This window comes from Monodon monoceros, unplaced genomic scaffold (genome assembly GCF_005190385.1).
Source record: "Monodon monoceros isolate NGI ecotype Baffin Bay Population unplaced genomic scaffold, NGI_Narwhal_1 Super_Scaffold_7, whole genome shotgun sequence".
Taxonomy (NCBI): Eukaryota; Metazoa; Chordata; class Mammalia; order Artiodactyla; family Monodontidae; genus Monodon; species Monodon monoceros.
The window spans coordinates 81212104-81238996 of NW_021703784.1; the positions used below are offsets into that span (position 1 = coordinate 81212104).

A 26893-nucleotide genomic window follows, 5' to 3' on the forward strand; every position below is an offset into this window, starting at 1 on the left:
TTCAGAGGTTAAGCCTCAATCATTGTGTCCCTTCCCTAGGGACGGCTGGCTCTCTCGCCCAGTGGCGATGATTATGCGCCTAGAATTCGACCGCGAAGCATCTAATAGGAAAACATATGGTGTCAATTTGGATGCTCTGCGCCTCGCGCACACCCGGGAGCGAGCGGCACAAAGCCCTGCAGGCCGGCCTGCGACCCCGCGCGCCCCTCGGGGCCCGCCAGCCAGGCCGCAGCGGCAAACCCACAGCACTGGGCGCCGGGGGCCGGCCCTCCCGAGAGCCTGCGGCTGGGGACCCTGTGCTGTAGGGGGAGAACCCAGCAGCCAGGAAGGGTGGACAGAAGCCTAAGCCTCGCCAAGGAGGGTTCCTACCAGGCCAAGTCCCAGGGCCTGGCAGGTTTCTGCACAACTAATCCGCCTTAAAGCTCTCCACCTTTGCGCCCACTCCTGCTCTTTACGCCCACCAGCCGCGGAAGCACCAGGGGACGACTAGCGGTTCCAGGACAGATGGATCAGGCGCTGGGGACCCTCCTCAGTCTGCAGTTCGGCAAGGGAAGGTTTCTAGAAGGCTTAGGCCTTCGGGCACTCCATACAGCTGGGCCCTTAAACCGCGTCCAGACTCCGCACCTCAACCCTGGCCTAGTTTCGCTGGGCCTCCACGCTCCCAGGCCCGGTCTCCAGATTCGTCCTGCCACACACCAGCACTCACGGACCGAGCAGGAAAGTGGGCTGGGGGCCCAAAGGGCCTAGGCAGAGGGAGAATGGGAAGTGCAAGAGCCTGGGAATCGAAGGCACAGCGGGCCGGAATGACCAGGACACACACAGCAGCTATCGGGGCAGGGCTTCTCCACCTCCTGGGCTCCAGCCTCACTCTCTTCCCGGACCTAGTAAACCTGCTCTCGCCGGCTCCCTGTAACAGTCCCATGGGGCCAGTGTACCACCTCCACCCCACCGCAGGCCTGGGTGCCCCGCTCCGCTGGCCTTCCAGGGCCCTAGCCGGGGTGGGGAGGGGAGGAGCTGCCCTTAGAGTGACTGGGGGAGGGGAGCCCCCACTCCGCCCGGACGGCGTAGACATTCAGTCTTCGCTAAACCCAAGGGGCCTCCTTCTCGCGCTGCGACTGGAAGCCTCCGCCCCGCCCTGCTCAGCCCAGCCCCCCTCTCTGGGGTCAGAGCCCGGGCAGGGGCGGGGAGGGGGTGTGAGTTACAGGATTTGGGGGGATGGGGTTTCTCTACCGCAGCTTCGCAAACTCTTGCGGGCTGTTCTGAGGGGCCCAGCCCCTGTTCTTCCAGGAGGGAGAACAGAGCAAACGGCCTCCCCTCTCGGGTTGCCGGGCTAGGAGAGGGGCGCAGCTGCCTCGGGTCCCTCGGCCTCGCGCCCGCGGTCTGGCCAGCGTGGACTCCGTGAGGCTCCATGCCCTCCCCCGACCCGCGCGCGGGTCTGCACCTCCCCAGCCCCAAGTCCAAGAAGACCAGAGGCACTTACTGTTCTGCATGCTGGCGCAGGCTGGGGGCCGCGGTATCCCACGGGGCTCGAATATGGGGCTCTGTTAGCAAGAATATAGGCATTAATCATAGGCCAGCACCAGGTAGGCCTACCTCCCTACAGAGGATGTCCTGGAGCCAGGACAGGAGAAAGCCCCCTCTTTAAGGAAATGATCCACTCAGTCGGTTGCATCGATGGAAGAGTCATCCAGCTCTGCCCTCCAGTGCATGCAAAATCTACCCTTTGGGCTACAAATACTCCAATATTCCCAATCTGTTCCCCCCAAATCTCTTAGTAGTTAACCCTTTAATCAGGAGAATCGATGACCTCATTTTGAATTTTTTCTTCCATCTGAACAACAATGAGCGAGCATTCTGACTCTTTCAGGTTTTGGAACCCAAAGCAGCCAACGTAGAACTTGCCTGAAATCTGGGATGTCTGTCCACTCTCACAATAAAAGGTCTCACACATCTGCACACCCCTAGTTAAAATCTTCACCCTAAGACAAACCAGAAGGAGAGAAAGGTATGTCAAACTGTGGCTCAAAAGCATAGGCCCATGGGCTCTCTGATCCACACTCTCAGAAAGAAAAAAAAAAAAAAAAACGCATCTAGGTCTCAAACTGCCATAAAACCCTAAATCCCAGACTTACACCCACATTTCCAGCAGCCTATCCTACAGAAGTCCCCACGGTTTGCTAGTGGCTGCCCTGGCCTGGCTTGGGAGATATGGAGAAAGGATCTGACAAGTTGGGGCCCCGTTTTGCAAAAATATCAAAAACCAGGGAAAGGAAGAGGGGAGAACAAGAGAAACAGCTGGGTTAGGAGTAGAGGCCAAGAGCTGGGGGGTAGGGTGGGGGGGAGGGGGAGAGGACTTATACCTGAAGTTTAGGTGTGAGGCAAAGGGGACCTTGGAACTTCAGGGTGTCTGAGGGTGCAGGCTGGGGCCTACTGGGAGGGCTTCGGAGCCATTACTCCTTCCTTCAAGAATTTCACCACCCCAGTTGCCCCAAGACCCCCAGAACCCAACTCTTTGGTTACCCCTTTATCCTTCACTCTCTCCCTCAAAGCTTCCCAGTCAGACCCCCTCTCTACTCACTTCTCAGCCTTTCTGGGACTTTGAAAGTGGCAAGCCTAACTTTTTCCCCCCCAAACCTCACTTATTGTGATTAACTTATCTTTTGGTGTTTAGATCTTCCCCCCTTTTACTGTACTGTGGCACACGCTGTCTACCTCGCCTCACTGCTTTAAAAAGTATGAACAGGAGGGGGTGAGCGCGGTCGACAAAGCCTACAGAGTGAACAATGGCTTCTATTCTCCAGCCCTCCCCAAACCCAAAGAGCAAAACCGAGTCTCCCTAACCAGCAACACAGCTTCCAACCAAAGGTACCAACAACCCACCAACTCACAAAGGGAGCAGAGGGACACTTCTTGCTTTGTAATTCCTGACCCAGTGCTGTCCCCCAAGGTTACGACCTCCTCCATCACCTCCCTCCCTGCCTTCCCTTAAGAAGAAGGTTCTGGGGGTGGGGTTGGAATAGAAAAGTAATTTCTTGTTATAAATATCTGGAGGTAATTGTGTTACTGGTGTGAGTTGTTAGGGGCTGTAAAAAGATACAACGGCACCGTGGGGAGCTCAATTGGGAAGAGAGAGTTACAATAAAGAACCCATTCAAAAGGTTTGCCAAAAAAAAAAAAGTAAAATCATTAAATAGTCACAGCATCATTTTCCCTGTTTAAAGACAAAACTAAAAGTTTTATTCTTGTTTTGCCTATTATGATTATTAATTTTGCCTGCCTGCAAGCAAAGAATCCCAAGAAACACAATTTTTTCTCTTAAAGGCCATTCATGGTCTAATTTATTAACTACCTGGGAAGCAGCTTAAATCCATAAAAATAAACTTAAAACTTAGACTTTCCCCCACCTTCCCAAAGCAGCTTGGTAAATATTGGAGAAGGCAGAGGGCTAACTAGTTAGCCCTAGCTGGGTTGGCTCCCAAAGCCTTCCTCCTGTTTCTCAGTCCCCAAGAGCAAGTCAAGCCAAGGACAGGCAGAAAACCCAACTTTGCACAGAATGCCCAACCCCCCTCCCCAAAGTGGGATTCTGAAACTGCACATAGTAGCTGGTGGGGAGAGGTGGACTGAAATTCCCCCAGAAGGGTACAACTTCCTAAAGCCATACTGTAACCCACACTGTACTCAACCACAACCGAATGCCCCCAGCCCAGCCGGTACATTCTTGGAGCCATTTTTTAAAAATCACTAGCTGATTCCAGAGAGGCCGATTCATTTTCCAAGCAGCTGGGAAGGTGGAAGCATTTCAAATCCCAGTTCTGCTCCTTTCCCACACCCCTCTCAACTAAGAAGCTATCTCATTACTTAAGTAATCGTTAACACTTAGTGCAAAAGCAACCGGGGAAGCAGGGCGTCCGACACCCGGAAGCAGTGCCTGCGGAGAGACTAGACTCCCTCCACCTCAGCCGCAGCCAAAGCCCCCCCAGCTCAGCCCAGGGCTTCCTATGGCCCCAGCTGGGTCAGAGACCCACTCGGAAAGGAAGGAGTCTCCAAACACCTCAGAGTCACCCTGCCTTGGTCCACTAGGCCACTGAGCCACTGCCTCCCTACCCCTGACCCAACCTCAGCTTTTAATGCTGTTGTTGTTTTAATTACTTAATGCTCAAAATTCATCTCCAAACTTCTTAGCTAGGGTGAAGGGGAGAGGAGAGCTCACTTTCGCCCACCGCCCCCCTGACCCCCAGCCAAAGAGTAATTACCAATTAAGATGACAAAGTTTTACTCTCTAGGGCCAAATAACGACTAATCAAATTGCCTTCAGACATTTGCAAAGGTCACCGGCTATAAAAAATGTAATGTCAACGGCAACAACTATTATTTCTCCTCCGTAAACTCGCCAGGCTTTCAAGCTCTTTGCTTTTCATCTCATTTTCTGCTCCCACTCCCCTCTTCAAACCTTCCCAAGTTCGAGTTAAACGTCCAATATGGCTTAGGGAGCTTCGGATCATATGTGAAAAAAGAAACCACCGTTCACTTTGTTTTTAAACTTTCTAGAAATCACTCATGACTGGAGGGCCAGGTTTTAGCACTCAAAAAAGAAAGCATTTCCACTTGAAATTCAACTCCATTTCCCCCCAATTACACTTGCTAAAATTCAGGGCTATTATGGTGCAGGGAGACTGAGAAAATCTGCACAAGGAAAGAGGCAACAACTTTATGAACTTTGAAAAGACACTTTTCCTCCTGGGGTCTTAGAATCGAAAAGCTCTCAAATTACTCAGACTAATTAGCTGGAAGAGGACGTGATCAGACGAAGGGGAAAGCCAATGCTTTCATATTGATTTTTCTTAAAGGCCTCACAAAGGAAAAATTTCAGGAGCTTTGAATTAAAAAAAAAAAATCCACCTTTCCACCTCGAAACTTGTTGAAATGGCAACACCCGGTGCAGCTTTGTCAGAGGAAGACAAGGAAAAATACCCACCGAGCGCTGGGGGCCGGAGGACAGGGAGGACCCCAGCTTTCGCAGGGCGAGGGCGAAGGTTGGGGGAAGCCTGGGGAGCAGAGAGTTTTCAAGTTCCGAGCTCTGCGCTCAAGTTGGGGGCCAGAGCCTGGGGTCCTGATGGAAGCTGACAATCCTCCCGCTCGGCTCGGAGCTCCCTCGGAGCGCGCGTTCGACCGCCTCGGCCTGGCAGCTTCCTTCCCGGCTCCCGCTCTCTCGCTCTTTCTCTCCGCATCCGGCGTGGGGTTGCCGTGCCGACTGACTGCTCGGGCTGGCGGCGGGCGCGGTGGCCCTGGGCGCTCGAGCGCCCGCGGATTCCTCGGTGCCCGGGAGAGCGCCGCACAAAGCCGGAGGGCGGGCGGCGGCGCGGCGAGCCGGCTCCTTTGGCGCTCCCTCGGCGCGCGGCCCTCGGCGCGATCGCTGGGCCCGCGGCTGGACAAAGCGGCCGGCGGCGGCCAGTCTCTGCAGTCGTTCCCGGGCCTGCGGCACCGCAAAGCCTTTTCGTCCTCTGCCGCCGGCCGGGAGCATTTGGCGACGTTGTGGCCGGGAGCCGCGGCGGCTGCGTCGCCCGGAGCCTCGGTTCTTCCTGCGAGCTCAACCCGCGCTGGCGCTGGCGTTGGCGCTGGCGCTGGGGTTGAGCCGGCCGGCCGCCGCGAGCCCTGCGCCGCTCCCGCTCGCCGGCCGTCGCCCTCCGACGCGGGCTTTCGCTGGAAGTAGAAAGTTTGGGCTCCTGCGTGGAAACTTCTCCAGTCCAACTCTCCCGGCGTAGCAGTGGGGGAGGGGACCGGCGAGAGGGAGGAAGGAAGGAGGGGGAGGAAGGGGGAGACCTGCCTGAATATTGCAATAAAAATGAAGCGAGAAGAAAGAAGCGGACTCACCTTTCTGAGGCATCCTCTCTCGTCAAAGCTCCTGTCAAGAGTTTTGTTTGGTTGGGTTTTGTTTGTTTGTTTGTTTTCTCTTGTTGCTTAAAGACCACAACGGTTTGAAATGACGGTATTTTAAAGGAGTTGCTGGCGAGAGTTTACTCCAAGGACGCTGCTGGTTTGGTATGTGAGAGCAATTCTCAGATCCCTGGGAAGGAGACAGAGATTGACAATAAAATGGGCTGTCAGCGGCTGGAGAGTGAGAGATAAAGAGTGTGGGTGAGGGAAGTGGCTGCAGCCAGCACACCTATGCTGATTGGTGATGGCTCAAGTGTGTTAATGTGTGTGTGCCGGCGCCCGGCCTCGCATCCACCGCTCCTCACTGGCCCATTAGCGAAGCCTGACCTCTGTCATCATCCTCCAGCAAAACACTTCCTCCTGCGCCTGAACCAGAGCGGGAAATGAGGCCGAGCCACGGTTCGCTTTTCAAACCCACTAATCACTCCGCAACATGCAAATGTACGGATCGCTCCCACACAAAATATTGCTTTATGCAAAGCAGCGCCGGGGCCTCGCGCCAGCCGATTGGATGCTCCCTCTCCCCGCCTGGTGCAATTGGTCCGTTTGTTTGAATATGAATACACTTGTTTTCGGCCCCGCCGGTGTGTCCGGGCTGCTCTCCCCGGCGCTGGGCCCCCGCGCCTGGGCTCTGGGGCTGGCGCTCCAGACATCTCTAGGCTCGGAGCGCTCCGGGAATCAGCGCGGGCCGCACTGTGGCCGCGAACTTGAGGGGTCGAGTGAAGGCCGCTGAGCTGGGGGGCGCGCCCCCCACACCATTAAGCTGGGCGCGGGACTCTCAGCTCATGGATGGAACAAGTTTCTGTAGTTCTGCGCGTCCCTTTTTTGCCAACTCCAGCGCAGCTTGGCCTGCTGCCCCGCCTCCGCCCGCCCTCCCCTCCCGCCCCTACCCCTACCCTATCTCCGCCTGGGCGCTGGGACGCGGAACACAGCAGTGGCCGCGCCCTAGCCCACCTGGCCGCCGAGAAGAAGAAGGGAAAAGGGGCATGAGCGTCACTGGGTCCTGGCAGACACACTCCCGCGGAGGCCGAGGCGAAGCTTAGGCCGAGAGGAGGCCGCCCGTTTGGGAACTTGGCGAGGCCGGGCGGCCTTCCCAGTCCAGGCCTCCCGGGCCTGCCCATTCCCCCACCCTCTCTCCCCCGGCCCTTTCTTCTGTTCTTTCTTCTTTCGGAAGGCGCGGTGCGCAGTGGAGCGGAGGCACAGCCGGGGCTGGAGAGGCCCGAGCAAACACGCCACTTACTTTGTGTACAGAGGGTTCTTGTGAAAAGCCTGAAGAGTCCTCACCAAACACTCACCAACTTCTCCCACGTGCCATTTGTTGACTAAGTGCGGCTGCTTTTCCAGGCGCCCGCCCGAGAGGAGGGGACGCGAGGGGGAGATAAGAAGGGAGGCGGGGGTGGAGGCCTGGAGTGGAGGGAGACTACCAATGCTGAGGGAGAGAGAGAGAGAGAGAGAGAGAGAGAGAAAGAGAGAGGGAGAGAGAGGGCGTTCGCCATTGATGTTGGTGTGTCAGCATGTATCCGTGTGTGCCACCCGTTATCTTGTGTGGTGTGTGAGTCTCTCCGCACTAAGATTCCCTCTCCTGGGTCTGCTCAGTCCACGGAGGCAACTCCCCTTCAGCTGTTGCCAGAAAACCGGGGAGGAAAGTAAGTAAATGGCTTTTCTCTTCTGACCACACACCAGAAGTCCATTTGTTGAATGCCGGACGATTAGGACACACCTCAGTACACTCCAAAGGCTCCCCTCGGTGCCCGCAGTTAAGGTGACGGGGAGGGAGCGGCTGCCTAGTCCTGCAAAATGCCGAGCTCTCTCGGAGCTTGCAGGCCGTGAGGCAAGGAAGGGGGAAGGTTTGGGATGGGGCACACACCCCTGGACCTGGCAAAGGAGAATGGGATTGGAAGAGCTGAAGCAGGGAGGCTGAGAGGAAGCCACCGCCGGGTATACCTGACTCCTCTTGACTTGTGAAAAGTGCTAAAAGTCAGAGCTCATCAGTAAAGTCTGTGCAACCTGAACTCACAGATGACCCGCGGCGCGGCGGCTGCCCCTGGGACCTGGGACCGTGAGGACGCTGCAGGCTGTGTTGGGCCGCCGCAGGGCCTAGTGTGGGTCTCATGCTCTCCTCCCCAACCCAGACCCACTAACGCTGCCGCCAAGGAGCCGGGCAGAGCTCCGGGGTGAGCGGAGGCCTCCCCAGTCCGGGTCAGATTTGCGGTAGCACAACCCGATTACCATCTCGGCCTGAGGAAGGCCCTTTCCGCGGTCCAGGAGTACTCAGCGCCGGGAGAAAAACCCAGACTAAAGAGGCTAAGGAGGTGGCGCCTCCTGAGCGAGACTTCGTAGGACCGCGACTTTCAGTGAGGCAGCGGGCCCATCCCAGACCAGCGAGAGCCTGCATCCTTTTTCTCTCCCCTTTTACTTCTCAACAATCATTAAAGAAGCTCGAACTCAAGTCTACTGAGCATAAGCGGCGGGGGGGGGGGGGGGGGGGATGGAGGAATCCCAGAGACTGTCCGAACTGGAGGCGAATATCATTTTTACAACCTCTCAATTAGCGACCGAGTGGATTAGCACCTTCTTAAGCTTTGCCTCGGAGAGAAGCAGCCGTAATCTTGTTGCTATTTCCCCCCAGGGCCCTGGCTCTTTGAATCAGCTCCTTCTCCCCCCCCCCCCCCCCCCCAATCCCACCTCACCTCGGAGAAAAGTTTTAACAACAAAAAATCGTAAGAGGCGAGGAGCGGGAGTGAATGCCACTGACGTCACTGAGTGAAGGTGGGAGCTCAGAAAAGGACTCTTGGAAACCCCTCTGCACAAACAAGAAACAAAAAGGACTTGGCAGCTTCCAATGTGTCAATATTTGGAGGGGGGGGGATCTCAGCCCGGAGGGAGGCAGAGTTTTCAAAGTTTAAGGAGAGCCGGCTGGAGAGGAAGATTTCCTGTTCTCTCTGGGCTAGTCTCAAGGAGGATGGGGGTGCCGTTCCACCTCGTGGGTCGCCTCGCGCCCTCTGCCAAGTACCTGTTCTGGGGGCAACGCGGCCGATTGGGGGACTGGGACGGAGATGCAGCGCGCGAGGGCCAGAGGTGTGCGCAAATTTGAGACAGGTCGCCATTTTAATTGCGGCTTCCCACACCACCGAGGCCCACTTGCTGCCCTCCGGGAGGGGGAAGGAGGGGGGTCGCGCCTTTCGTTTTCTTTCTCGCCTTTTCCCGTCTCTCCCCAGGTTCCTATCCCCTGTCCCCCCCCCCCTTGGCGCCCTAGGAGGACTTCTCTCCGGCCTGTTCCCTCAGGGGCTGCCCGGGTCATCCCACCCGGTAGGGGGAGGCTGTCTTTGCCTAAGGAGTCACGCTGGGGCATCGCCGCTCGCCCAAGAGTGCCCGGAGCCTCTGGCCAATACTGGTGCGTAAGTGTGAGGTCGGGCAGCATCTCACCCCCAGCGATCCCTGGCATTCGCCCGTGCCCGCTCTGCAGATTTCCCGCGCGAAGGCGGCCTCTGGCGAGGCAAAGATGTGCCCAGCTCTTGGGGGATGTACGTTCGGTTCCCGGCTTCGGAACCAAGAGTCTTCCACCCGGTGTTGTGACACCTCTGAACTGCAGCTTTACACCGCGAAGCAGAGGAGCGGTGCTGGTGTGCTGGGAATGGTGGAGACGAGCATTTCTTTCAAGGAGGAAAATCTCCGCAAACACCTGCGTCACTTTGCATAGCCTCAAACGGCTCTCTCTCCCCCAGGCCCTGGGAAGGTGGGTTCCCTGGATAGCGGAGCTGACGAAACGGGTCAGACGAGCACCAAAGGCAAAGGCGCCCACCCCTGTTGCCCAGTTCCAGGTGCCTCCTCCACTGGGGGCCTTTCTCGCTCTCTTTTCTCCAGCAATCTGCGGGTCCAGCTCACCCGGCAGCCTCGCCGAGCCCAGAGCTCAGGGAAGCCGAGGGGAGTCGGGAGCCGGCCAGGTGGCGCCTCCAGACTGCGGCCACGCTAGGCTGAGGAAAGACGCGGTGCCCTCGCCCTTCCTTGCCTCCTGCCAAATGTCAAGTGTGTCACGGCACTCTCTGGGTTCGATTCTCTTCCATTCATGTTGGGCGGCAAGCGTCTCTTTCTCTTCCCTCTCCGCCCCCCCACAAAATACTTAAAAAAAAAAAAAAAAAAAACATTGTCCAACTGTGTCTCCCAGCAAAGAGGTCCCTGCAGCCCAGCAGGTCGGACTCTCAAGCCTTTGCTTCCCGGACCCTACATGCTGTTGTCCAGATAGGGACCAGGTTTAAAACTCTTGTTTTGTAGGACACTTGCAAGTAACGGCACTCTCCGATTTTTGCAAATATGATTCCGAGGAATGTTTGCTTTCCATTTCATCACCCAGGACAGTTCTCCATCTCTCATTTCCCTGTAACCTCCGCTCTCAAGAGGCAAGAGTTCAGCTTCAAATGAAAAGCAAGCCAAGACCACCTCAGTCCCTTCTCCCTGGAGATCCCCTCTCTAAACAGCTGCCTGTTTTAAAGGCCAGGGACCGAGTCCTGCAATTTGTCCTGGGTTGGAGCAGGGAACACGCGGGCTCGGAACTGGGGGCTTTGCTGGGGGATTTGAGGCCGGGGAAGGAGGAGGGAGCAAATGTCATGGCTGGCTCATTCGAGCAGCCAGGGAACAGGAGCTAAGCATATCCTGACGGGCTTTTAAAATGACATTGATTGGGACAAGCTGTTCCCCACCCCAGTAAGAGTTAATCTGCCTGTTAATCAAGGCACTAAGGGGCTCAATGCGAATTTTATTAGCGATTGGAGAACAGAGGCGGCAGCGAAGGATCAAAAGCCGGGATCCCAGATATTTGTCAGCCCGGTCACCAAAAAAAAAGAAAGTATTATCAATTAGAAAACATTTCGATGCTTTTCATCACTTCCTAACTCAGTCTCACAGATGGTGACTTACAAACCTGACTAGCGGGGAAAACCGAAGCCCGGGAGCAGCCAGCGGCGAGAGGCAGGGGAGGAGCTGCGGGTTGGCTCTGCCGAGTTCGGCCCGCGTGAGTTTAGGAATCCTCAGCCTGGGGCCCTGAAGCCTCAGATTCATTCCTCCCGAGAGCAGAGAGAATGATAAATAAATATCACTACCGACATCGACATCCATCCCTCCGGGTCAACTCCCCACTGCTCTGGCCGGGCTCCTGAGCCGGGTGGCGTCTGGCCCCCGCGCGCGGCAGCGGGGCGTGCCGGAAAGTTTGCACAGCTAGAGGGACTCTCCTTCCATCTCTCCCGCGCTGCCCCCTTCTGCCCCGGAGGGGCGTTAGGTTCCCTTCGGTTTTCCTTTCAAATTCTAAAATAAATAACAAACGTCCAGACCCTGGGGAAATTTGAATAGTAACTCATTCAATAATCCAAACTATATGAGAGGGCCTAAGAAAAAACAAACAAAAACAAAAAACAAGCCAACCGCATACGCCTTCCGATCAAGGAAGGCGTGGGGTTGAGAAGGCGACAGAGGAGGTCACCGGCTCGCCCTGGGCGCGGGGCGAGGACTCTGGTCAGAGGTAATTATGTCACTGCGTTTTCTCGCCGTGACAGCCGAATAAACACAATCTCCAATAAACATCTCTAATGAGGGAGGAGGCCCGAGCATGGCTGGGTTTGATTTATGACTGGAGGAGAAGGTCCGCTTCCCACTGCGAAGCGGGCAACCTGCTCGCCGCCCAGCTCTGAAGAAAGGAACCCGCGAAGGAGAGGACCCACGCCCAGGTAAGGCGCGTGGTCGCGTGGCCACTTCTCTCCTTCCCCTGTTTCCCGGACAAGGTGGGTAGGGGGCGGCCACTGCTCGGAGTTAGGCGGTGGTCCTGAGCACCTGTCACAGGTGCCTGAGATACAGATGTCCTCCGAAGGTGCCCCCTGAAGGTTTAGAGAGGGGGCGCCAGGAGCACGAGTGGGAGTGTGGGGCGAGCCCGGGCCTGACCGAGAGGTCTCCCCAACATCTCAGGCGGGTGCTCCCGTGCCCTGCGTAAGCCTTCCTGGCATCTCCGGCTGCTTGGGGCTGGACTCCCGGAACTTTCGCCCAGTGGAACCACGAGGTAGTTGGGGGTCTTCTCTTCCCTGACCCACTTTGGAGAAACTTCTGGCGCCCGGATTGGGTCGTCCCGGGGGCATGAGAGTAGCTGGGCGCTGCTCTCCCCGGCACTCAGAGGCCCGACTACCCTGGCGCCCACAAGCTTCACACCGAGGCAGCGAGCGCAGCGCCCGCGGTAACACGAGCCCGCGTTCTAGTTCAGTGAGAATCGTTAATTATTAGGTCTTCCGAAGTGAAGCTCAAATCACACGCTGGGTGCTTTACGCGCTGCCCAGCTCTGCGGGCAGCATTCTTTCGTCCTCTCCTTTCTGAGAAACGAACTCCTATCGCTAAGACTGTTTCAGTGCAACCATCTACACTTTGCAACCGCGGGAAACTTTTGCTGCACTTCGCCCGACCTGCGGCGGGGCGTTTCTACGCGCTCCAGGCTCGGGTGGGGACCTCTGCATGCGTGAATGTCGCGAACTGCTATTCGGGGGAGTTCCTGGCGCAAACTGCCTCCCCCCCCCCAGCATTTCTCACGATCGCAATAAGCTTCTGCAGACAGTAGCAGCAGATCCCTGTCTCTCTTCCCCATTTCCCGCTCACCTCCCCCAGCTCAGCACCCACTGGAAGTCCACTCAGGAGACTGGAACATTTTGCCACTTTTGCAGAAAAGCACGCCCGGCAAAGACAAGACAACCTCCCCCCCCTCCCCAATCTTATCCTGCCCTCAGTAACTCCCGTCCATCTTTGTCTCCTTTTAAAAGCAAAAATCAAGCCCCTGGGCTACTTGTGGGGGGGGGGGGCTTGGTTTGGGGACACCCGACGTGGGCAGCGGAGAGGCGGCGCGGGTCCCGAGCCGGGCCCGGGCCGGAGCCCGGGCGGTTACCTGGGAGCAGAGGGCGGGGAGGCAGGTGAGCTTGGCGGCGCCGGTTCCCACACTTCTCACCGCCGCTCGGCAGGAGAAGTGGCAGATCTGACAGCCGCGTTCTACGCGAGGACCTGCCCCAGAGTTTAAATGTCAATGATAAGAAAAGAGGGTGCTCAGGCAGGCGCTAACTTTCCTTAATATCCATGCCAGGGAGATCCCCATTGGCTGCCCGACCCGCGTGACGTCATGGCGGCCAGAGTTGGGCTCAGCTCCGTTCAGACTAGAGCTCTTGCCGGGCGGGAGCCTCCTCCCCATCCCGAGTCCTGCCCGCTCCGTGCCCTGCCACGGCCTTCCTGGGCCCAGCCCTTGGCTGCCCACGGGCAACCTGTCCTGACCTGCCCCGCCCTCCTTTAGGCCGTAGAGTCAACCCCAAGGAAACTAGTCCTCCTGAGCTCGCTCTTCTTTCCCGCCTGGCGCGCGAGTCCCTTTCCCCAGGCTGGGCAGCTACCTTTCCGGGTGCCCACCCGATCCCCTCTTCAGATCCTCCGAGGAAGTCACTTCATCAGAGAGACCGGAGGTGGCGCTGGGTTGAGAGGGAGACTTGGCAAGAATCGTTCTCAGGAGGAGTTCGAGGAGCGATGGGTACCCCAATCTGGCCATCGCGCCTACATGTCACCAGCTGGGTATAGACGGGGTCTCGGGAAGAGGACGGACAATCCCTTCCCTCAGGCTAAGCCAAAGTCCTCGCCAGGCCCGCTGGGTTCTCAGGAGGAGAGCCAGGAACGGAGCCTGCCCGAGATCCCCTCACCCTCTTGGGTTCCAGTCACGTAGAAAATGTAGGTGATTTTATTAATCTTTGACTTGGGGGTTAACTGTTGCCTTTGTGGCCTAGAGGAGTAAAATAGGAAAGTCCCAGATTATGAAGTCAAGATTCCCCTTCTCAGAGCCGAGGAAACAACAGAAATTGAGGCGGGGTCGGCAGGATACCGACCTGGCGGTCTGTGCTTGTTTTCCCTTCACCCGCTGTGGAATGCGAGACGGCTTAGTCGAGCTGGGCCTGACTATCTTGTGACGGGGACTTAGGCCCTCATTGTCATTCTCGTGTCTCCCTCCCTCCTCCCAAACAGGGAGGGGGCTTCTCAGTGTCCAATCCCTTCCTTCTCTGCTTCCTTCCGGGTCTCGAACTTGGAAGTGACAGAGGTCCGGCCCGGAGGGGCAGTGGGCGCTTGAGGAGGTGGCAGCAGGGGAAGTGGTGGGGCTTGGATTCACCTTTAGGCAGCTGGTGGGAGGCCTAGCCCTGGTAGACCCGGGCGTGTGTGTGTTGAGGCTAGAAGGGGGACGCCTAGGCCGGAGGATGACCCCAGGGCCAGTTCCTGCGCACCTTGCTTGGGTGCGGGCGACAAAGGGAGAGCGGAGCACAGATGGTGCCGAGGCGTGAGAGGTCGAGCGGTTCCCGCTCCCGCCCCCGGCACATCTGGATAGGTGTGTGACTTCGCAACCGGCCGGGAGGCGGCTCCAGGCAGCCCGCCTGAAGCCTCCTCTAGATCTGGCCCCCTCTTCGGATTTGATTTCTTCTTTTTTTCTTGCTCAACCCGTCGAGGGAAGGGTGGCAATGGAAAAGGGAAATGGGAGCCTGTGGCGGAGAGGTCTAAGCGTGGTGTTTTACTTATTTACCAACGTTTCCCACACTTCCTCGCCATCCCAACCCCCATCCATCCCCCCATCGGCCACTCTAATCTGGGCCAGAACCCAACTGTGGTCCGGTCTCCCAAGCCCGGCTGGGCCTGGGAGTGGCGCTCAGGGAGGAGTTTGCTCCGGTTTCTCCGCTGCCCTCGGCCACCTCCCGTGACCTAGTTTCTAGGCAAGCTCCTAGCTCACCTCCAGGATCTGGTCCAGACCCCGGCCCCAGATGTCCTGAGGTCTCCCCCGCCCCATGGTCTGCCTTGGAGTTTGGGCTGCTGCGGGTATGCCCCGGGCCTGAGAAGGCCTTCGGACCTCCCTAGTTTCTGTCAGCGGCTCGCTCCCCACCGGCCCCCTCTGTGCCGACCGGAGGCCGCCTGGAAGGCTGCTCCGGGCTTGTTTGGAGTCCGGGCCATTAAGTGTGCGCGGATCCCTGCAACCCAGCAGGGTGCTCGAGAGCGACGCTGGAAACGCCAAGGCCGCCGCCTTCTTATCTGCCTGTCAATAAAGGGCGCGCTCCGGCCGCGCAGGAGCACGGGGCGGTGGAGGCGAGGCCGGACTAGGTGCTTCCGCGCTCCCGGCCAACGCACAAGCCTCTCTCCATTTGCCCCGGGCACAGAAGGCAGGGCGGGAGGAGGCTGGCGCTGAGGTAGCCACCGGGGAGGATGCAAGTTGAGCCGCTGCCGCAGCTCGGTACCCCGGCTGGCTTGTGACCCGGGAGCCCTCTGGAGATCCTCCCAGAACCCGGGAGCCGGGGCTCCCCTTCAAGCCCGTCACCGGCCTTGTGGGCAGCTCGTCCGGGCGCAGCTCCTCGTGGTGCCCAGTCCGCGAGGCCCGGCCTTGCCCAACCTAGGCAGAGGCGGACTCTGTAGGCCGCACCGGCCGGCAGCGCCGGCAGCAGGGTACCGCGGGCGGCCTGGGGGCGTCATTGATGACTTGCAGTCCGGGGATGCGGAGTGAGACCTGAGGCGGGCTGCACGTGAGGTGCAAATGGCCAGAAACGGAAAAGGAACCCCTTTCCTTCCAGGCTTCCCCCCAGCTCAGGCTAGCCCAGACTGAAATTCTGGGCAGTCTCAGGCTCTGATTCTCCACGGCAGCAGCGAGCGAGCTTTGCAGCCGCCGGGTCCGCGGGGGGTGCGGTGGGGGGAAGTTCCCTGGTCACCCCTGGCCTGTGACTGCGGGGAAGCCCAGAGCTTCCCTTCCAGCCAAGGCGGGGAGGAGGATGGGGTTAAGGGGCCTGAGATAACGGGTAGGAGTGGAGGAAGGGAGAGAGAGGAACGATTACAGAGCGAGGCTTGCTTGGAAGGAGACTGGGGGAGAAGATAGAGAGCCCGTTCTTGGCTTGAACGGTAGCTGAGATCTGTTTTTCTTGCCCAAGGTACGTTTCTCTCTCCCACCCCCCTTAACTACTTTATGCAAATGAAGAGGCTTCCAGATTGGCAGAGGCCCTCCCGCCGGACCTGTGATACAGGGTGTGTGGGAATTGATTGTCTTTTCACTGAGAATGGGCACTGAGTCTCCTAAACAATTGAAAAGTAGAAATGGATTTTTCCACTTTAGTATTTTAATTTCATTTTACTATGTCTGGACGATAATGCATCCTGTTAACTTCTGTTTTTACTTATTATTCCTGGGTGGGTGCTAGTTCATAAAGAGGTTTACTAAAGCTTTTCTGTATAAAAATTGAGGGAGAGGGAAAAACCTGACTAATCGAGGAAAAATACTGTGTATAGTGTGTGTCATTTCAAATAGCTGTACAAGCCAGGAGTCCACATATTATCTCAGAAATTAAATTTACTGGGTAGTGCATGTGGCTCTTGCTTCCCTCCCTTCCACTTCCTCCCCTTTAAATGCAAAGCTTTTTAAACAAGATTTTCATTGTAAATAAAACCTGGAGGAATGTTTGTGGATCTGAGTGTCAAAAAGGGAAATAGTTAGCATAGATAATATTTGCTTTCTCTTTACCCAGCTCTAAAAGACTGCATAAAGGCACAGTTATGTGCAATACTGTGGTTTCTCTGCTATTCAATTATTTTCCTGCTCTTATTCAAAGAAATACTTAGTTTCTTCTCTCTTCCGTCAGTTCTACCCCACCATAATGTTTTCTTGGACATTTGAGAAAAATCTCCCGATCCTTCCAGTTTGCTTTCCCACTAAGAAAATCTCTATTACAACCAATTCAAGAAAACTCTGCTTTTCTTTTCCTTTTAAATATTTTTATGTTAAGTCAGTCTGTGGCACCATGTTTGATTTCTTTCTCTCCCTTGTCCGGGTGGAGACTGAGACATTAGCTGAATTCCCTGGGGGTGATTGGATGCAATTCGCTGAAAGTAGACAGGCACGTCCTGGATGTTAGAAATTCACTTTTTCTCAACGTGACAAGGCTGCCTTCGATCTACAATTGTATTTGAATGGGCAATGAGCGGAAAGATCTCTCATCATTAAGCCTGCTTCTACTTTAGCAAAATAACGAGAGCCTTCATTTGCACACAAATGCTCATAAAACTCAGATTCCCTGCAACTCTTTAATAAAAAGGGATGGCTGTGTAATTTAAACTGGAGGTGAGAATCCAGAGAGAGTGAGAGAGAGAGATGGGGGTTTCAAAGGCATCCCCTCCCTTCCCCCAAAAGGTCCATGTGATCGAGTTGACTTTTTTTTTTAACTTTAAATCTTAAATAAGATGTGAGTTGTAACAAGAGGATTGGCACTTACTCCGTGACCCTTATAATTGGATTAAATATAGACTGAGACATACAAAAACACACTAAGATTGACACCTGCCAACTGGACTTCCTTATGATTGATTGTGATGCTTCGTGCTGGCAACAATAATGAAATAAATTGTACGGATAAAACAGCACATTTGTCATTTCCGTGCCATGAGTGAGGAAGTCAACGAGTTAGGCAAGCTGTTAGCTGACAGGCGTGAGCGGGAGGCAAGCTAAAGAGATAAATAAGGATTCCAGGCATTGACAGGACAAATTATAACTTGTCACAACCTTTTTAAATTCAGAAGTTTTCAATTAACATATATATTGCTGTTACATGTAAGATAAGGGGGTGCCGACGTAAACACGCGTGATGCTCAGGGACACCACCACCCCCCAGCGCCAAGGGCTTGGGCGTCCAGGTCTCTCCAACTGTGATCGCAAGTGAGCCCTGGAGGGCACCCTCGGGCCTCGGTGCCCAGCCTGTCCGAGGGCACCGCCAGGCTTTTTAAGGTGGCTGAAGCTGTGTTAGGCTGAGGGGTGGCTTCTTCTTTTGCTTGGACCCGCAAATTGTGACTCCAGTACCTTTTCTTCACTGCAGTAGAGCACCCAGTCCAGGGGAGAGCCCAGGCAAGGCCTGCGCCTAGGTCTGGCAGGAAGAGCCCCACTCTCTGCCTTACTTAGTTGCCATGTAGAAAGTATGAGATAGAGGGCAGAGATGCCTTCCTCCCTTTAGCACTCCATGGCCTTGCCTTCAGGAGAGTATCTGAGCTCCTGGTCTTGAGGTATCAGCAATGGCCAAGTCCTGGGGCCAGGCCTAGGCCCCTGAACCCTGGTGTGGCCTGAGGCTGCTCCCGTGCTCTAGAATCTTGCTCTAATTGTCCAGTCCAGAGTCACCCGGGTGGAGGCCACAAACCCAGCTCTTTTAGTCCTATCCAGGATGAGGGGCTGCTTTCCCCTATTCATCCCTCGGCTTTGGTACAGTTTCAGGAGCTCCTTGTTGGCCCATGGATGGGGGAGGAGCCTGGGGGCAGGACCCTGGGGGGCCTGAGGCCATTCAAGAAGTGTTAGTGAAGTTTAGGAGGAGTAAAGCTCAGGTACCGGGCAGGGCACCCAGTTAGGGGTGGCCTTGGGATTTCTGATGGAATCTAGGGTCTGTGGTTGGAGACGAATGTGGGTAAAGTTTGAGGTGAGTTTGACAAGTGTGTAGGGGAATGTAAACTCCTTAATTGTCTCCACCCCAAAGGAGGCTGACTTCTTAGTTTTAAAGATTAGTCCCACCTAAGCTAGAATCTGGATTTTAGGTGTCTATCCATATTCCCGGTATTCTCTGCACCTATGTCCCGGCCCCATGCCAAACTCCAGCTGGAACTTTGGAATGTTAGCGGCGGGAAGTGAGCATCCTCAGAGGCAGAAGTGGGGCCTGGGCGGGAGACTAGGCTACAGAACAGGGCCTCATCCTTGCCCAGCCCAGGAGCTCGAGGCCACTGGAAGCGGGCCAGGTCCAGTTCCAGGAGGGCCGGAGAGGCCCGGTCCGGGAGGGCGCCGAGCTTCTACCCAAGGCCGTGGTCCGCCTCCACTTCCTGCGCTCCGCTCCAGCCAGAGTCTCGCAGCGTGGTGCCCGGAGCCCTCGCCCTTGTTCTGGTCCTCGTGGCGAAGAGCCCAGCCTTGCTGTCGAGACCACTACCTGTCACCACAAACACTTTCGGAAAAAGCGCGTCCAACCCAAGCTCCAGCGTCCTAACCTCCGGCGCCCGCCACCGAGTGAAACACCGCGAAGCCCTGAATCTTTCCAAAGAAGGAGACCGAGAAGAAGGGGAGGGAGGAAAAGGAAGGCAAAAAACAAGTTACACGGAATTAGCTGGAAGCCGCCTCATTCCCCAGCGACTGCAGCCATTAACATTATAATCTCAAACGCCATTTTTTATGTAACACTATTGTTAGTAAATCAACTCCTCGGGTCCTCTGAGACGCTGACCCCTGGCAATTCAGTGAAAGTGTAATTATCTCTCCGAATCTTGGACAGATTTAAGAGATTACATTTCAACTAAATCTATATCAATGCTAATTCCCTCTCTTCCCCCCAGCCTGCAGGTGCTAGGCACGGGAAATGGCGTCAGGCTCCAGCAGAACCGCTTCACAAAGAGGAGAAGGCTTGCTGCGTACAAGGCCAAAAGAAATGAAGGCACACATAAAATTACACCTTTTTTTTTTTTTGCTACAAAACCTGGTTCTTATATAGCAAAGTTAAACAAAGCAGCTATGCTAAATTAGCGTTACATAAAGGCGAGTTTAATGCTCGGTTACAGTCAACTGGTGTATCTCTGATGGCTAATTGTCTATCAAAATTAAAGAGAAAAGAACAAATGATTCGTTATAAGAAGGTGTTAAAAGCTTCAACAAAAGGACATTTCACAAATATAATATCGGCAGCTCAGGGATTGCCCGCGGGGTTGTTCAGGCCCCAGCCCTGCGCAGCTATGAAAAGTGGGGTGCGGAGTGCTATTTGCCTGGTAAGAGCTCATTTCCTCCCAAATGAGTATAATAAAAACCCGAGAGGGGATATTAGTGTAAAGATCGGGATTAGTCCTAATGGGCGCGATGGACGTGGGCTTCAAAGGCGACCCCTACTCTCTATTCCCGGACTAGGGGCGGAGGGCGCTTTGCCATCCCCCGAGGACACCACATCCAACTCGCCAATGCCTCACGTTCAGGGACAAGAGAGAGCGAGGACGCGCTCGGGGTAGTTTCAACAAAGGAGAGTCGGCTTCGCGGGTCCTGCCTCTTCCCTGCCTTCTCCGGGTTGTTAGAAGACGGTACCGGGCTCATTCGGGGATCTCCGAGGCGCGGGCACGTGCCTTTCTGATGCACAGTGCTGGCCTCCGGGGGCGCAGGCTGCTGCAGCCATCCCACCCTTCTAGGCTGGGGAGGACACAGAATATACTACGGTGGCTCCCTTCCCCAAAGCAACACCAGGTCTAGAGCTCCAGGCATATTTGTTGTTCAAAGTTAATTAAACCTGAAAGCAACCAAAATGCACGCGCCAGGCTCACTAAGGCCAATTCCGGACTGCGCCGTAGCCGGGCCGCAGCGCCGGAGAAGCGGCGAGGGCCGCCCGGGCTCGCTCACTTCTCCGGAGTCTCTGTAAGAGAATCTGAGGCTGGGGAATAAAAGCCGAAACCAAATCAGGCAGCAAGAGCAACAAACCGTCTGGAAAATGGACCCACAGAGCCGCAAGAATCTACTTTTTTTTTTTTCAACCGTTGACAACTTGTGTCCTAAAGAAAGTGTATTGAAGATAATTGAAATGATTACAATTCATTGCTCCCTGACTTTGAATATAAACAGTCACATAACGACATCCCCGCTGTACAACAACAATTTAATTTCCATTATCCGACCTCAGGATCCTAGCGCCAGCCGCCGGGGCAACGCGGCTCTAAATTCAGAAATCTTGTTTGCTGCCTGCATCATTCATTTCGGGGACGTGAGGGTGGGATAGGGGTGGAGAATGGGTTTGTTCTCTCCTCCCCCCGAATCTTGTTCTGAAAATCCCAGGGACAGGTGGACACTGAGAAGCCGACAGCTGAGACAATCGCCGTCAAGGGCCCACCTTTGCCCGAAGGGGCTGCGGGCGATGGCAGGGTTTGTTGTCCCCAGGAGTTCTAGGACCCGCACGGGACAGGGCCCCCAATTCTCACCCTAAACCCACCGGATCTAGGGAGGGCCTAAACTGGGACCCTCTCTCCAGGTTTCCCTCTCGGGGGCTGCCGCCTTTTCCTCTTCCTTTCCCCTTCTTTCCAGCCCTCGTGTCCTTTCCTTCTTTCAGCTTCTAAGTTCCCAGGCTCGCGCGTGGAGCCGGGCGGGGTCGGCTCCAGGGGCTCCCTCGCAGATTTGGAAGTTGCTTCGGCCTTGAACTTGCCACAGCTTCCCCCGCAGCCACCCACACTTCACGACCCCAGGGAAAGAGCGAAGGAAGGCAGGGTCTCTTTGCACCACAGGGACGCTGGCTCTCACCTTGGGGCGCGGCCTTCGCCGAGCCTCTGGGCTAGAGCCGGGGAGAGGGGTGGGCTCCGGGCCGAGGCCTACGCAGTGCGCAAGCGTCGCTCGGGCCCGCCACCCCCTCCCCAGGCGCAGGGTCCTGGGGACAGACTCTACTCCCCTCTCCGCGAAACTACCGCCTCTAAAAAAAAAGACCATCTGGTAATTGTCTTTCTTTAGATCTTCCCTTAATTATGCTTTTAATTAAAGATGGTTCAAGGCACCGGACCACATGAAGGGCAGTAATTACAAATTACATTACAAACCCGACAGATGTAGCGGGATCTGCTGGGAGAAAGGTACCGGAATAAAAATTTGACTAAACTTTGGGATAAATTAATCGGCGGCTTGGAGAACAGAAGCACAGTTCTGATTATGTAGGCTCCAGCCAGGATTTAAGTTTTGTGTCATGATTGTTTTCATATTTCTTTGACGTCTATTGATTTGGAGGCAGCTGCAAGCTTTTGTCACAGGAGAGAAGAGCAGTCACAATATATTAGCTTGATGGCATAACTCGAACTGGAGAGGCGAGGGGAGCCGGAGTGACGGCGGCGCACGTGACCCCGCCCGGGGCCTCCTGGCCCAACCCTTACATTAACTTGTTCTAACAGGAATAATGGAGAATTACTACTAATGTTTGGTCAGAAGGTGCTTTTCTGTCTAGAAACAGGGGTGTGGGGGGCAGGAGTGGCGCAGCCGGGGCCGGGCATGCCGGGGTGTCTCCGCGCCCCATCCTCGCCGGCCAGCCGCAGCCCTGCGGCGGGTGAGCCTAGGCCGGGCTCCACGGCGGCTTCAGACTCCGCTTCTGGACTCCCAGCTCCGCGCCCACGTCGAGGGGCGCCGGGATGGGAGAAGTTCCGCGGCACCCGGGCTTGGCCCGGAGGTGCCAGGCCAGGTCCCCATCTCGGCCTCTCTTGGGGGCTTCCTGCAGGCGGCGTCGGGGCAGGAGGACAGTGGACCGGGAAGGCGACAGCCAGGCGGGTGCGCGGCCTCACCTGGCGTGCGCGGCCGCCCGCCCGCTCGCCCGCCGCGGGCTTGGAGCGTGATGCAGATTGCAAAAACAGAAGGGAGGGAGTTGGGTCATTTCCTTTGCTAATCATCGCCCCCGCCTGCTCCTTCCTCCACTCGCACCCCATCCCCGCCGCCACCCAGCCTCGAACACGCTTCCAAGCCGGAGTCTGACTCACTTTGAGCCAGTGGCTGCGCTTTATGGAAAAAATATACATGCCCATCACTCACCCATCTATTTACAGCGCAGGTGCAGTGCCCAGGGGAACGCGCACGGACAATTAAACACGCCCACTTACGGCTTTCTATCACCCACGTGCTTTCAGAAATTGATACAACCCTAATTTTGACGCAAAATTCTACTAATACACCTTGCCAGAGAAGAACGTTCACTGAAAAGGTGCGTTATCCACGCCTGATTTAAACGAAGAGAACAGGACTGTCGCTGGAGAAGACCCAGCGGCCTGACTTTTTCTCGCTTGGGGGAAGGAAAGTTTTTCTTTTGATTCGTCCTCTCACTTTGTTTCTCTTTTCCTTGGCGTTACAGTTTCTGAGAGGAATGTAAATATTTTGACTAAATCTCTGCAGGGGCCTTTTGAACACTAGGCACAATTATCTGTGGAATACTGTAGTTCATAGTTTCAAAACTTGGGTGTCAGAGTCTCCCTTGCCCAGGAAGCCCATAGAAATAGCGGCGACCTCTCGACTCCCTATTTGTATAATGAAATGAAGTATTCCCTAGTGTTTGTCCAAGTTTTAAGGACATTTCTTATCACTGCTACTTTCCAGTTATTTTCAGGGAAGAAAATTCGAGTCTGATAGGACTTTGATGGAGTTGTGACGAGATCAAATTTTACCTTGCTTCCCTCTTCCCTCTACCTCTCCTGCTGTGGCGCATGTACCTAAAGTGTGCAAAAGTGGAAGTAATTTTTGAAAACATTAAAACCCTGTTTAGCTCCTCTGTGTATTTGAAGTGGAGATGCCTTTCTTTTCCTATTTTAGTATTTGATACAAAGCAGATATGTTGAAACAGAATGCAAGGTTCAGAGAAACTAAAATGAGGAGGAAAATAGTGCTAAGGAATTTCCCTAGCTCTGAATATAATACAAATAATGTAATGAATGTCTTTTCTTTCAAAGTGAAGCAAAAATTGCCAGGAGGCATAATGTATCATCTGTTTTTCACATGATGTGTTTTCACGTGTTTTTCAAAAAATATATACCTAACATTCCCCATTATCAATCTACCTATGATTTTAAAGTCTAAAAATATTTCCAAACACAGATATGGTATAAAAACATAGATTTCAACTTTGTTTTTGTTGTTGTTAAAGTTATCTTATTCTTGATTTTTAAATACCCAAACTGTTAATGTCAGTTGTGGCCATTTTAGAGCCTGGATGCTCTAGGAGGACAACCAATAATGTGTTTATTTATCTATCTTATTTTCTTATAGTTCAATGAATATTTTACACAAAACATTTTGGGCAACCTTAAGTCCTTTTTAAAATCAAATATTCTGTATTTGTAGCAAATAAAACTGAAATTTTTTGTTTTTTATAGCAAATTTATGTTAATGAAATAAAGAATAATACTGAGAATTTAGTAAGGCTTACACAATGCTGACAAAAATACTTGAAAGCAGAAAAAAGATAATGTTAAAACTGCCTATAATACTGCTTGTGGTCCTAATTTTTTTGTGTGTATAAGGAATCTGAGTTTTTCAGTGAATAGTATTCTGTTATTTCATTCTATATTGCCATAAGAATACTCGCCTGTGCTCTGTTTGCCTTGCTGTGTTCTCATAGCTTATGTGTGCACTATGAATTTCAATAAAGAGAAATTACTGCTTAAAAGAATAAAGAATGGTTACTTTATGTCTCCTTGTTCTTTCTTTACAATGTGCTCCAAAGTCTTTTTTTTTTTTTCCCAAATCCCATTGCAGCTATTTCCCCTCAATTCCATGATGAAAGTAAACAGCAAATGCCATTCAATTTAGTGGAACTCAAGCACAGGGAATATAAAGATTTTGTTCAAAGCCTCCCTCAAATCTATTTTGGGACTTGGAAACAGAATTGGGCTGGAGGCAACATCAGTAAACATCTCTGACTCCAAATGATGCTACTTGAAGCAGGTGGCTTTGGGGTTCATTTTGGAAACAGAAGACATCCATGGAAGTATGTGTTCCTCAGAGACTGACAAGCTATGGTGGACTTCAGGAGGAATCAAAAAAAAACAACAACAACAACAACAACAACATGCTCTCACCTGCCTCCGAGTTGCAGGCAAAGAAGAGTTTCCTCTCATCTTGCCTGCATTACTTTTTTGTATTTGGCAGCTGAACCAGAGAGCAGCCTGCAACATCTTGCCTTTGGGGACTTCCTGTGGCTTTGCCACATTCCCTGGAGAAGCTCAGAATCCTGGAATCGATGGAGGGATTAAAGAGAGCCACAACCATCATTCCCCCTCTAATCCATCTGGGGCTGATGCAGTATTGATAACAACCTTTCTGTTGCCCTACAGTTTCAGGCCACTCAAATGAAAACAAATAATAGGAATTTGATTGTGGAGGCAGGGATAAAGTAGAGGCAACTGGTATAGTCTTCTGGGTTGAACGGATTGGTTTCTATTCCAAAATCATGGACCCAAGTATACAAAATGAAACACTTCCCACTCATTTCTTTCAGAGTGATTTCTTCTCTTTTGAATATTGCAGTGATTTGGATTGAGGCATTGACACATTCGTTTACCAAGAAATCTTACAGTGTTGCTAGGACAAGACTGTTCTCAGTTGCTTCAATTTGGTAGCTTCAGTTTGCTTGCCTGTCTCTGCTTGAAGCTACTCTGTTAGGTAATAAAGAAACCCATTTGCATTAGATAACAAGAATCATGGACAAGATAGACACAATGCTGATTAAACAAGGACTCATATCCCATTTTGAAAGCTCCCTGATAACCAAAACCACAATCGCATCAGTAGGTCAAGCAAAAATCTGAAGATAAAATCGATGTCAGTTTTCTGTCTTGGTGACAGGCAGAGAATCACCAAGAATCATATCCAATAAGTCTGTTATCAAGTACCTCACTGTTGTCAATGAATTCAGTTATGCTGTGGGTCAAATCATGCCCCCACCTCCATGATGATGTTTATAGCATCCCTCACATCGACACAGACTTGACCAGAACAATATGCTAACAATTATAGCTGTCTGACAACCGAATGGTCTGCTTTGTAAGGTGAGGTGTGTGGAGACACTGGGAATGTTCAGGTAAAATCTGGGTTGTAGTGAAGGTTAAATTTGCATGAACAATGGTTGGGAAAACTGACCTGTTCCCCAAACTCCTGTTCAGGGCCAGCTACGTTGGGATCCTTCAAGGAACATTTATTTATCTACTGGTTAATACGTTAAATGGTTTTAATATGATTACTTTTTGAATATGATTATGCATTCATGTGGTTTAGAATTCTAAAGGTTCAAAAAATATTTTGTCCAAATTCTCCTTCTTGGGACTTCTCTGGTGGCGCAGTGGTTAAGAATCTGCCTGCCAAGGCAGGGAACAGCGGTTCGATCCCTGGTCCGGGAAGATCCCACATGCCGCGGAGCAACTAAGCCCGTGAGTCACAACGACCGAGCCCACACTCTGCAACTACTGAACCCCGCACGCCTAGAGCCCGTGCTCCGCAACAAGAGAAGCCACCGCAATGAGAAGCCCGCACACCACAACAAAGAGTAGCTCCCACTCGCCACAACTAGAGAAAGCCCAGGCGCAGCAACGAAGACCCAACACAACCAAAAAAAAAAAAAACCCTCCCTCTTGCCCTGTCACCCAATCACCCAATTTTTAACTGTTGGAAGCAACCAATATTACCAGTTTCTTGTATATAGAGGAGCTTAAAAACAGAGAATCCCAGGGCCTACTTAATGAGACTTGGAAAGAAGGGGCTTACCACCTGTTTTGTTGTTGTTGTTGGGTTTTTTTGTGTTTTGCCACACCAGCGAGGCTTGTGGGATCTTAGTTTCCTGACCAGGGATCGAACCCAAGCCCCTGGCAGTGGAAGCGCAAAGTCCTAATCACTGGACCACCAAGGAATTCCCATTACCATCTGTTTTAAAACCTTTCCAGATAATTCTGTTGGGTTGAGCACAATGGTCTTACTTGATTTCTAGACTACTTTCAAACACTGAGATTTTATGGAAACCTCTAATGTAATAGTATTCATTCCATACATTTCCATAATCTGTGCAAAGTATTTTCAAAACGAGTGTACTTTTTGATTCTCCTTGCAGCCCTGTGAAGTAAGTATTATTTTCCTATCCTCTTCCCATTTTACTGGAGATAAAAACTGCCTCTCAGGGTTTAAGTGACTTGATTAAGGTAACTGAGCTAGTAAATAGCAGTCAGGTAGCATCACTTCAGGCTATTCCAGGACCTATAAACACTTTTGCTTTGAGAGCCTACCCCACGTCATATCAAACAGTAAAATATAACGACATTTTATTATTATTATTTGATATAAACTTTTCTGAAAGAATCTTGAATTTTGTTAGGAATGTATTATTCATTTTGTTTTGTTTTCACGATCATATATAACGTATTAGTTGAGTTGCAGCATGTTAACTGTTTGTCA

At 53.3% G+C, this 26893-nt stretch overlaps 1 protein-coding gene across 11 annotated transcripts in view; it reads right to left on the minus strand.

Annotated features, from left to right (window-relative positions):
- The window catches only part of PAX6 (paired box 6), a 33992-nt gene extending 20995 nt beyond the window's left edge, over positions 1-12997 (minus strand). For 4 of the 11 annotated variants that reach the window (XM_029208041.1, XM_029208040.1, XM_029208032.1 and 1 more), the window contains exon 1: positions 1481-1490. In XM_029208041.1, coding sequence (XP_029063874.1) covers positions 1481-1490 — 10 coding nt within the window. Of the gene's footprint in view, positions 1-1480; positions 1542-1902; positions 1980-5871; positions 6065-6163; positions 6403-7174; positions 7265-12844 lie in introns of those variants that run through there. The other 7 variants (XM_029208036.1, XM_029208037.1, XM_029208038.1 and 4 more) reach the window with 5 other exon arrangements.
- Between the last annotated feature and the right edge of the window lie 13896 nt (positions 12998-26893).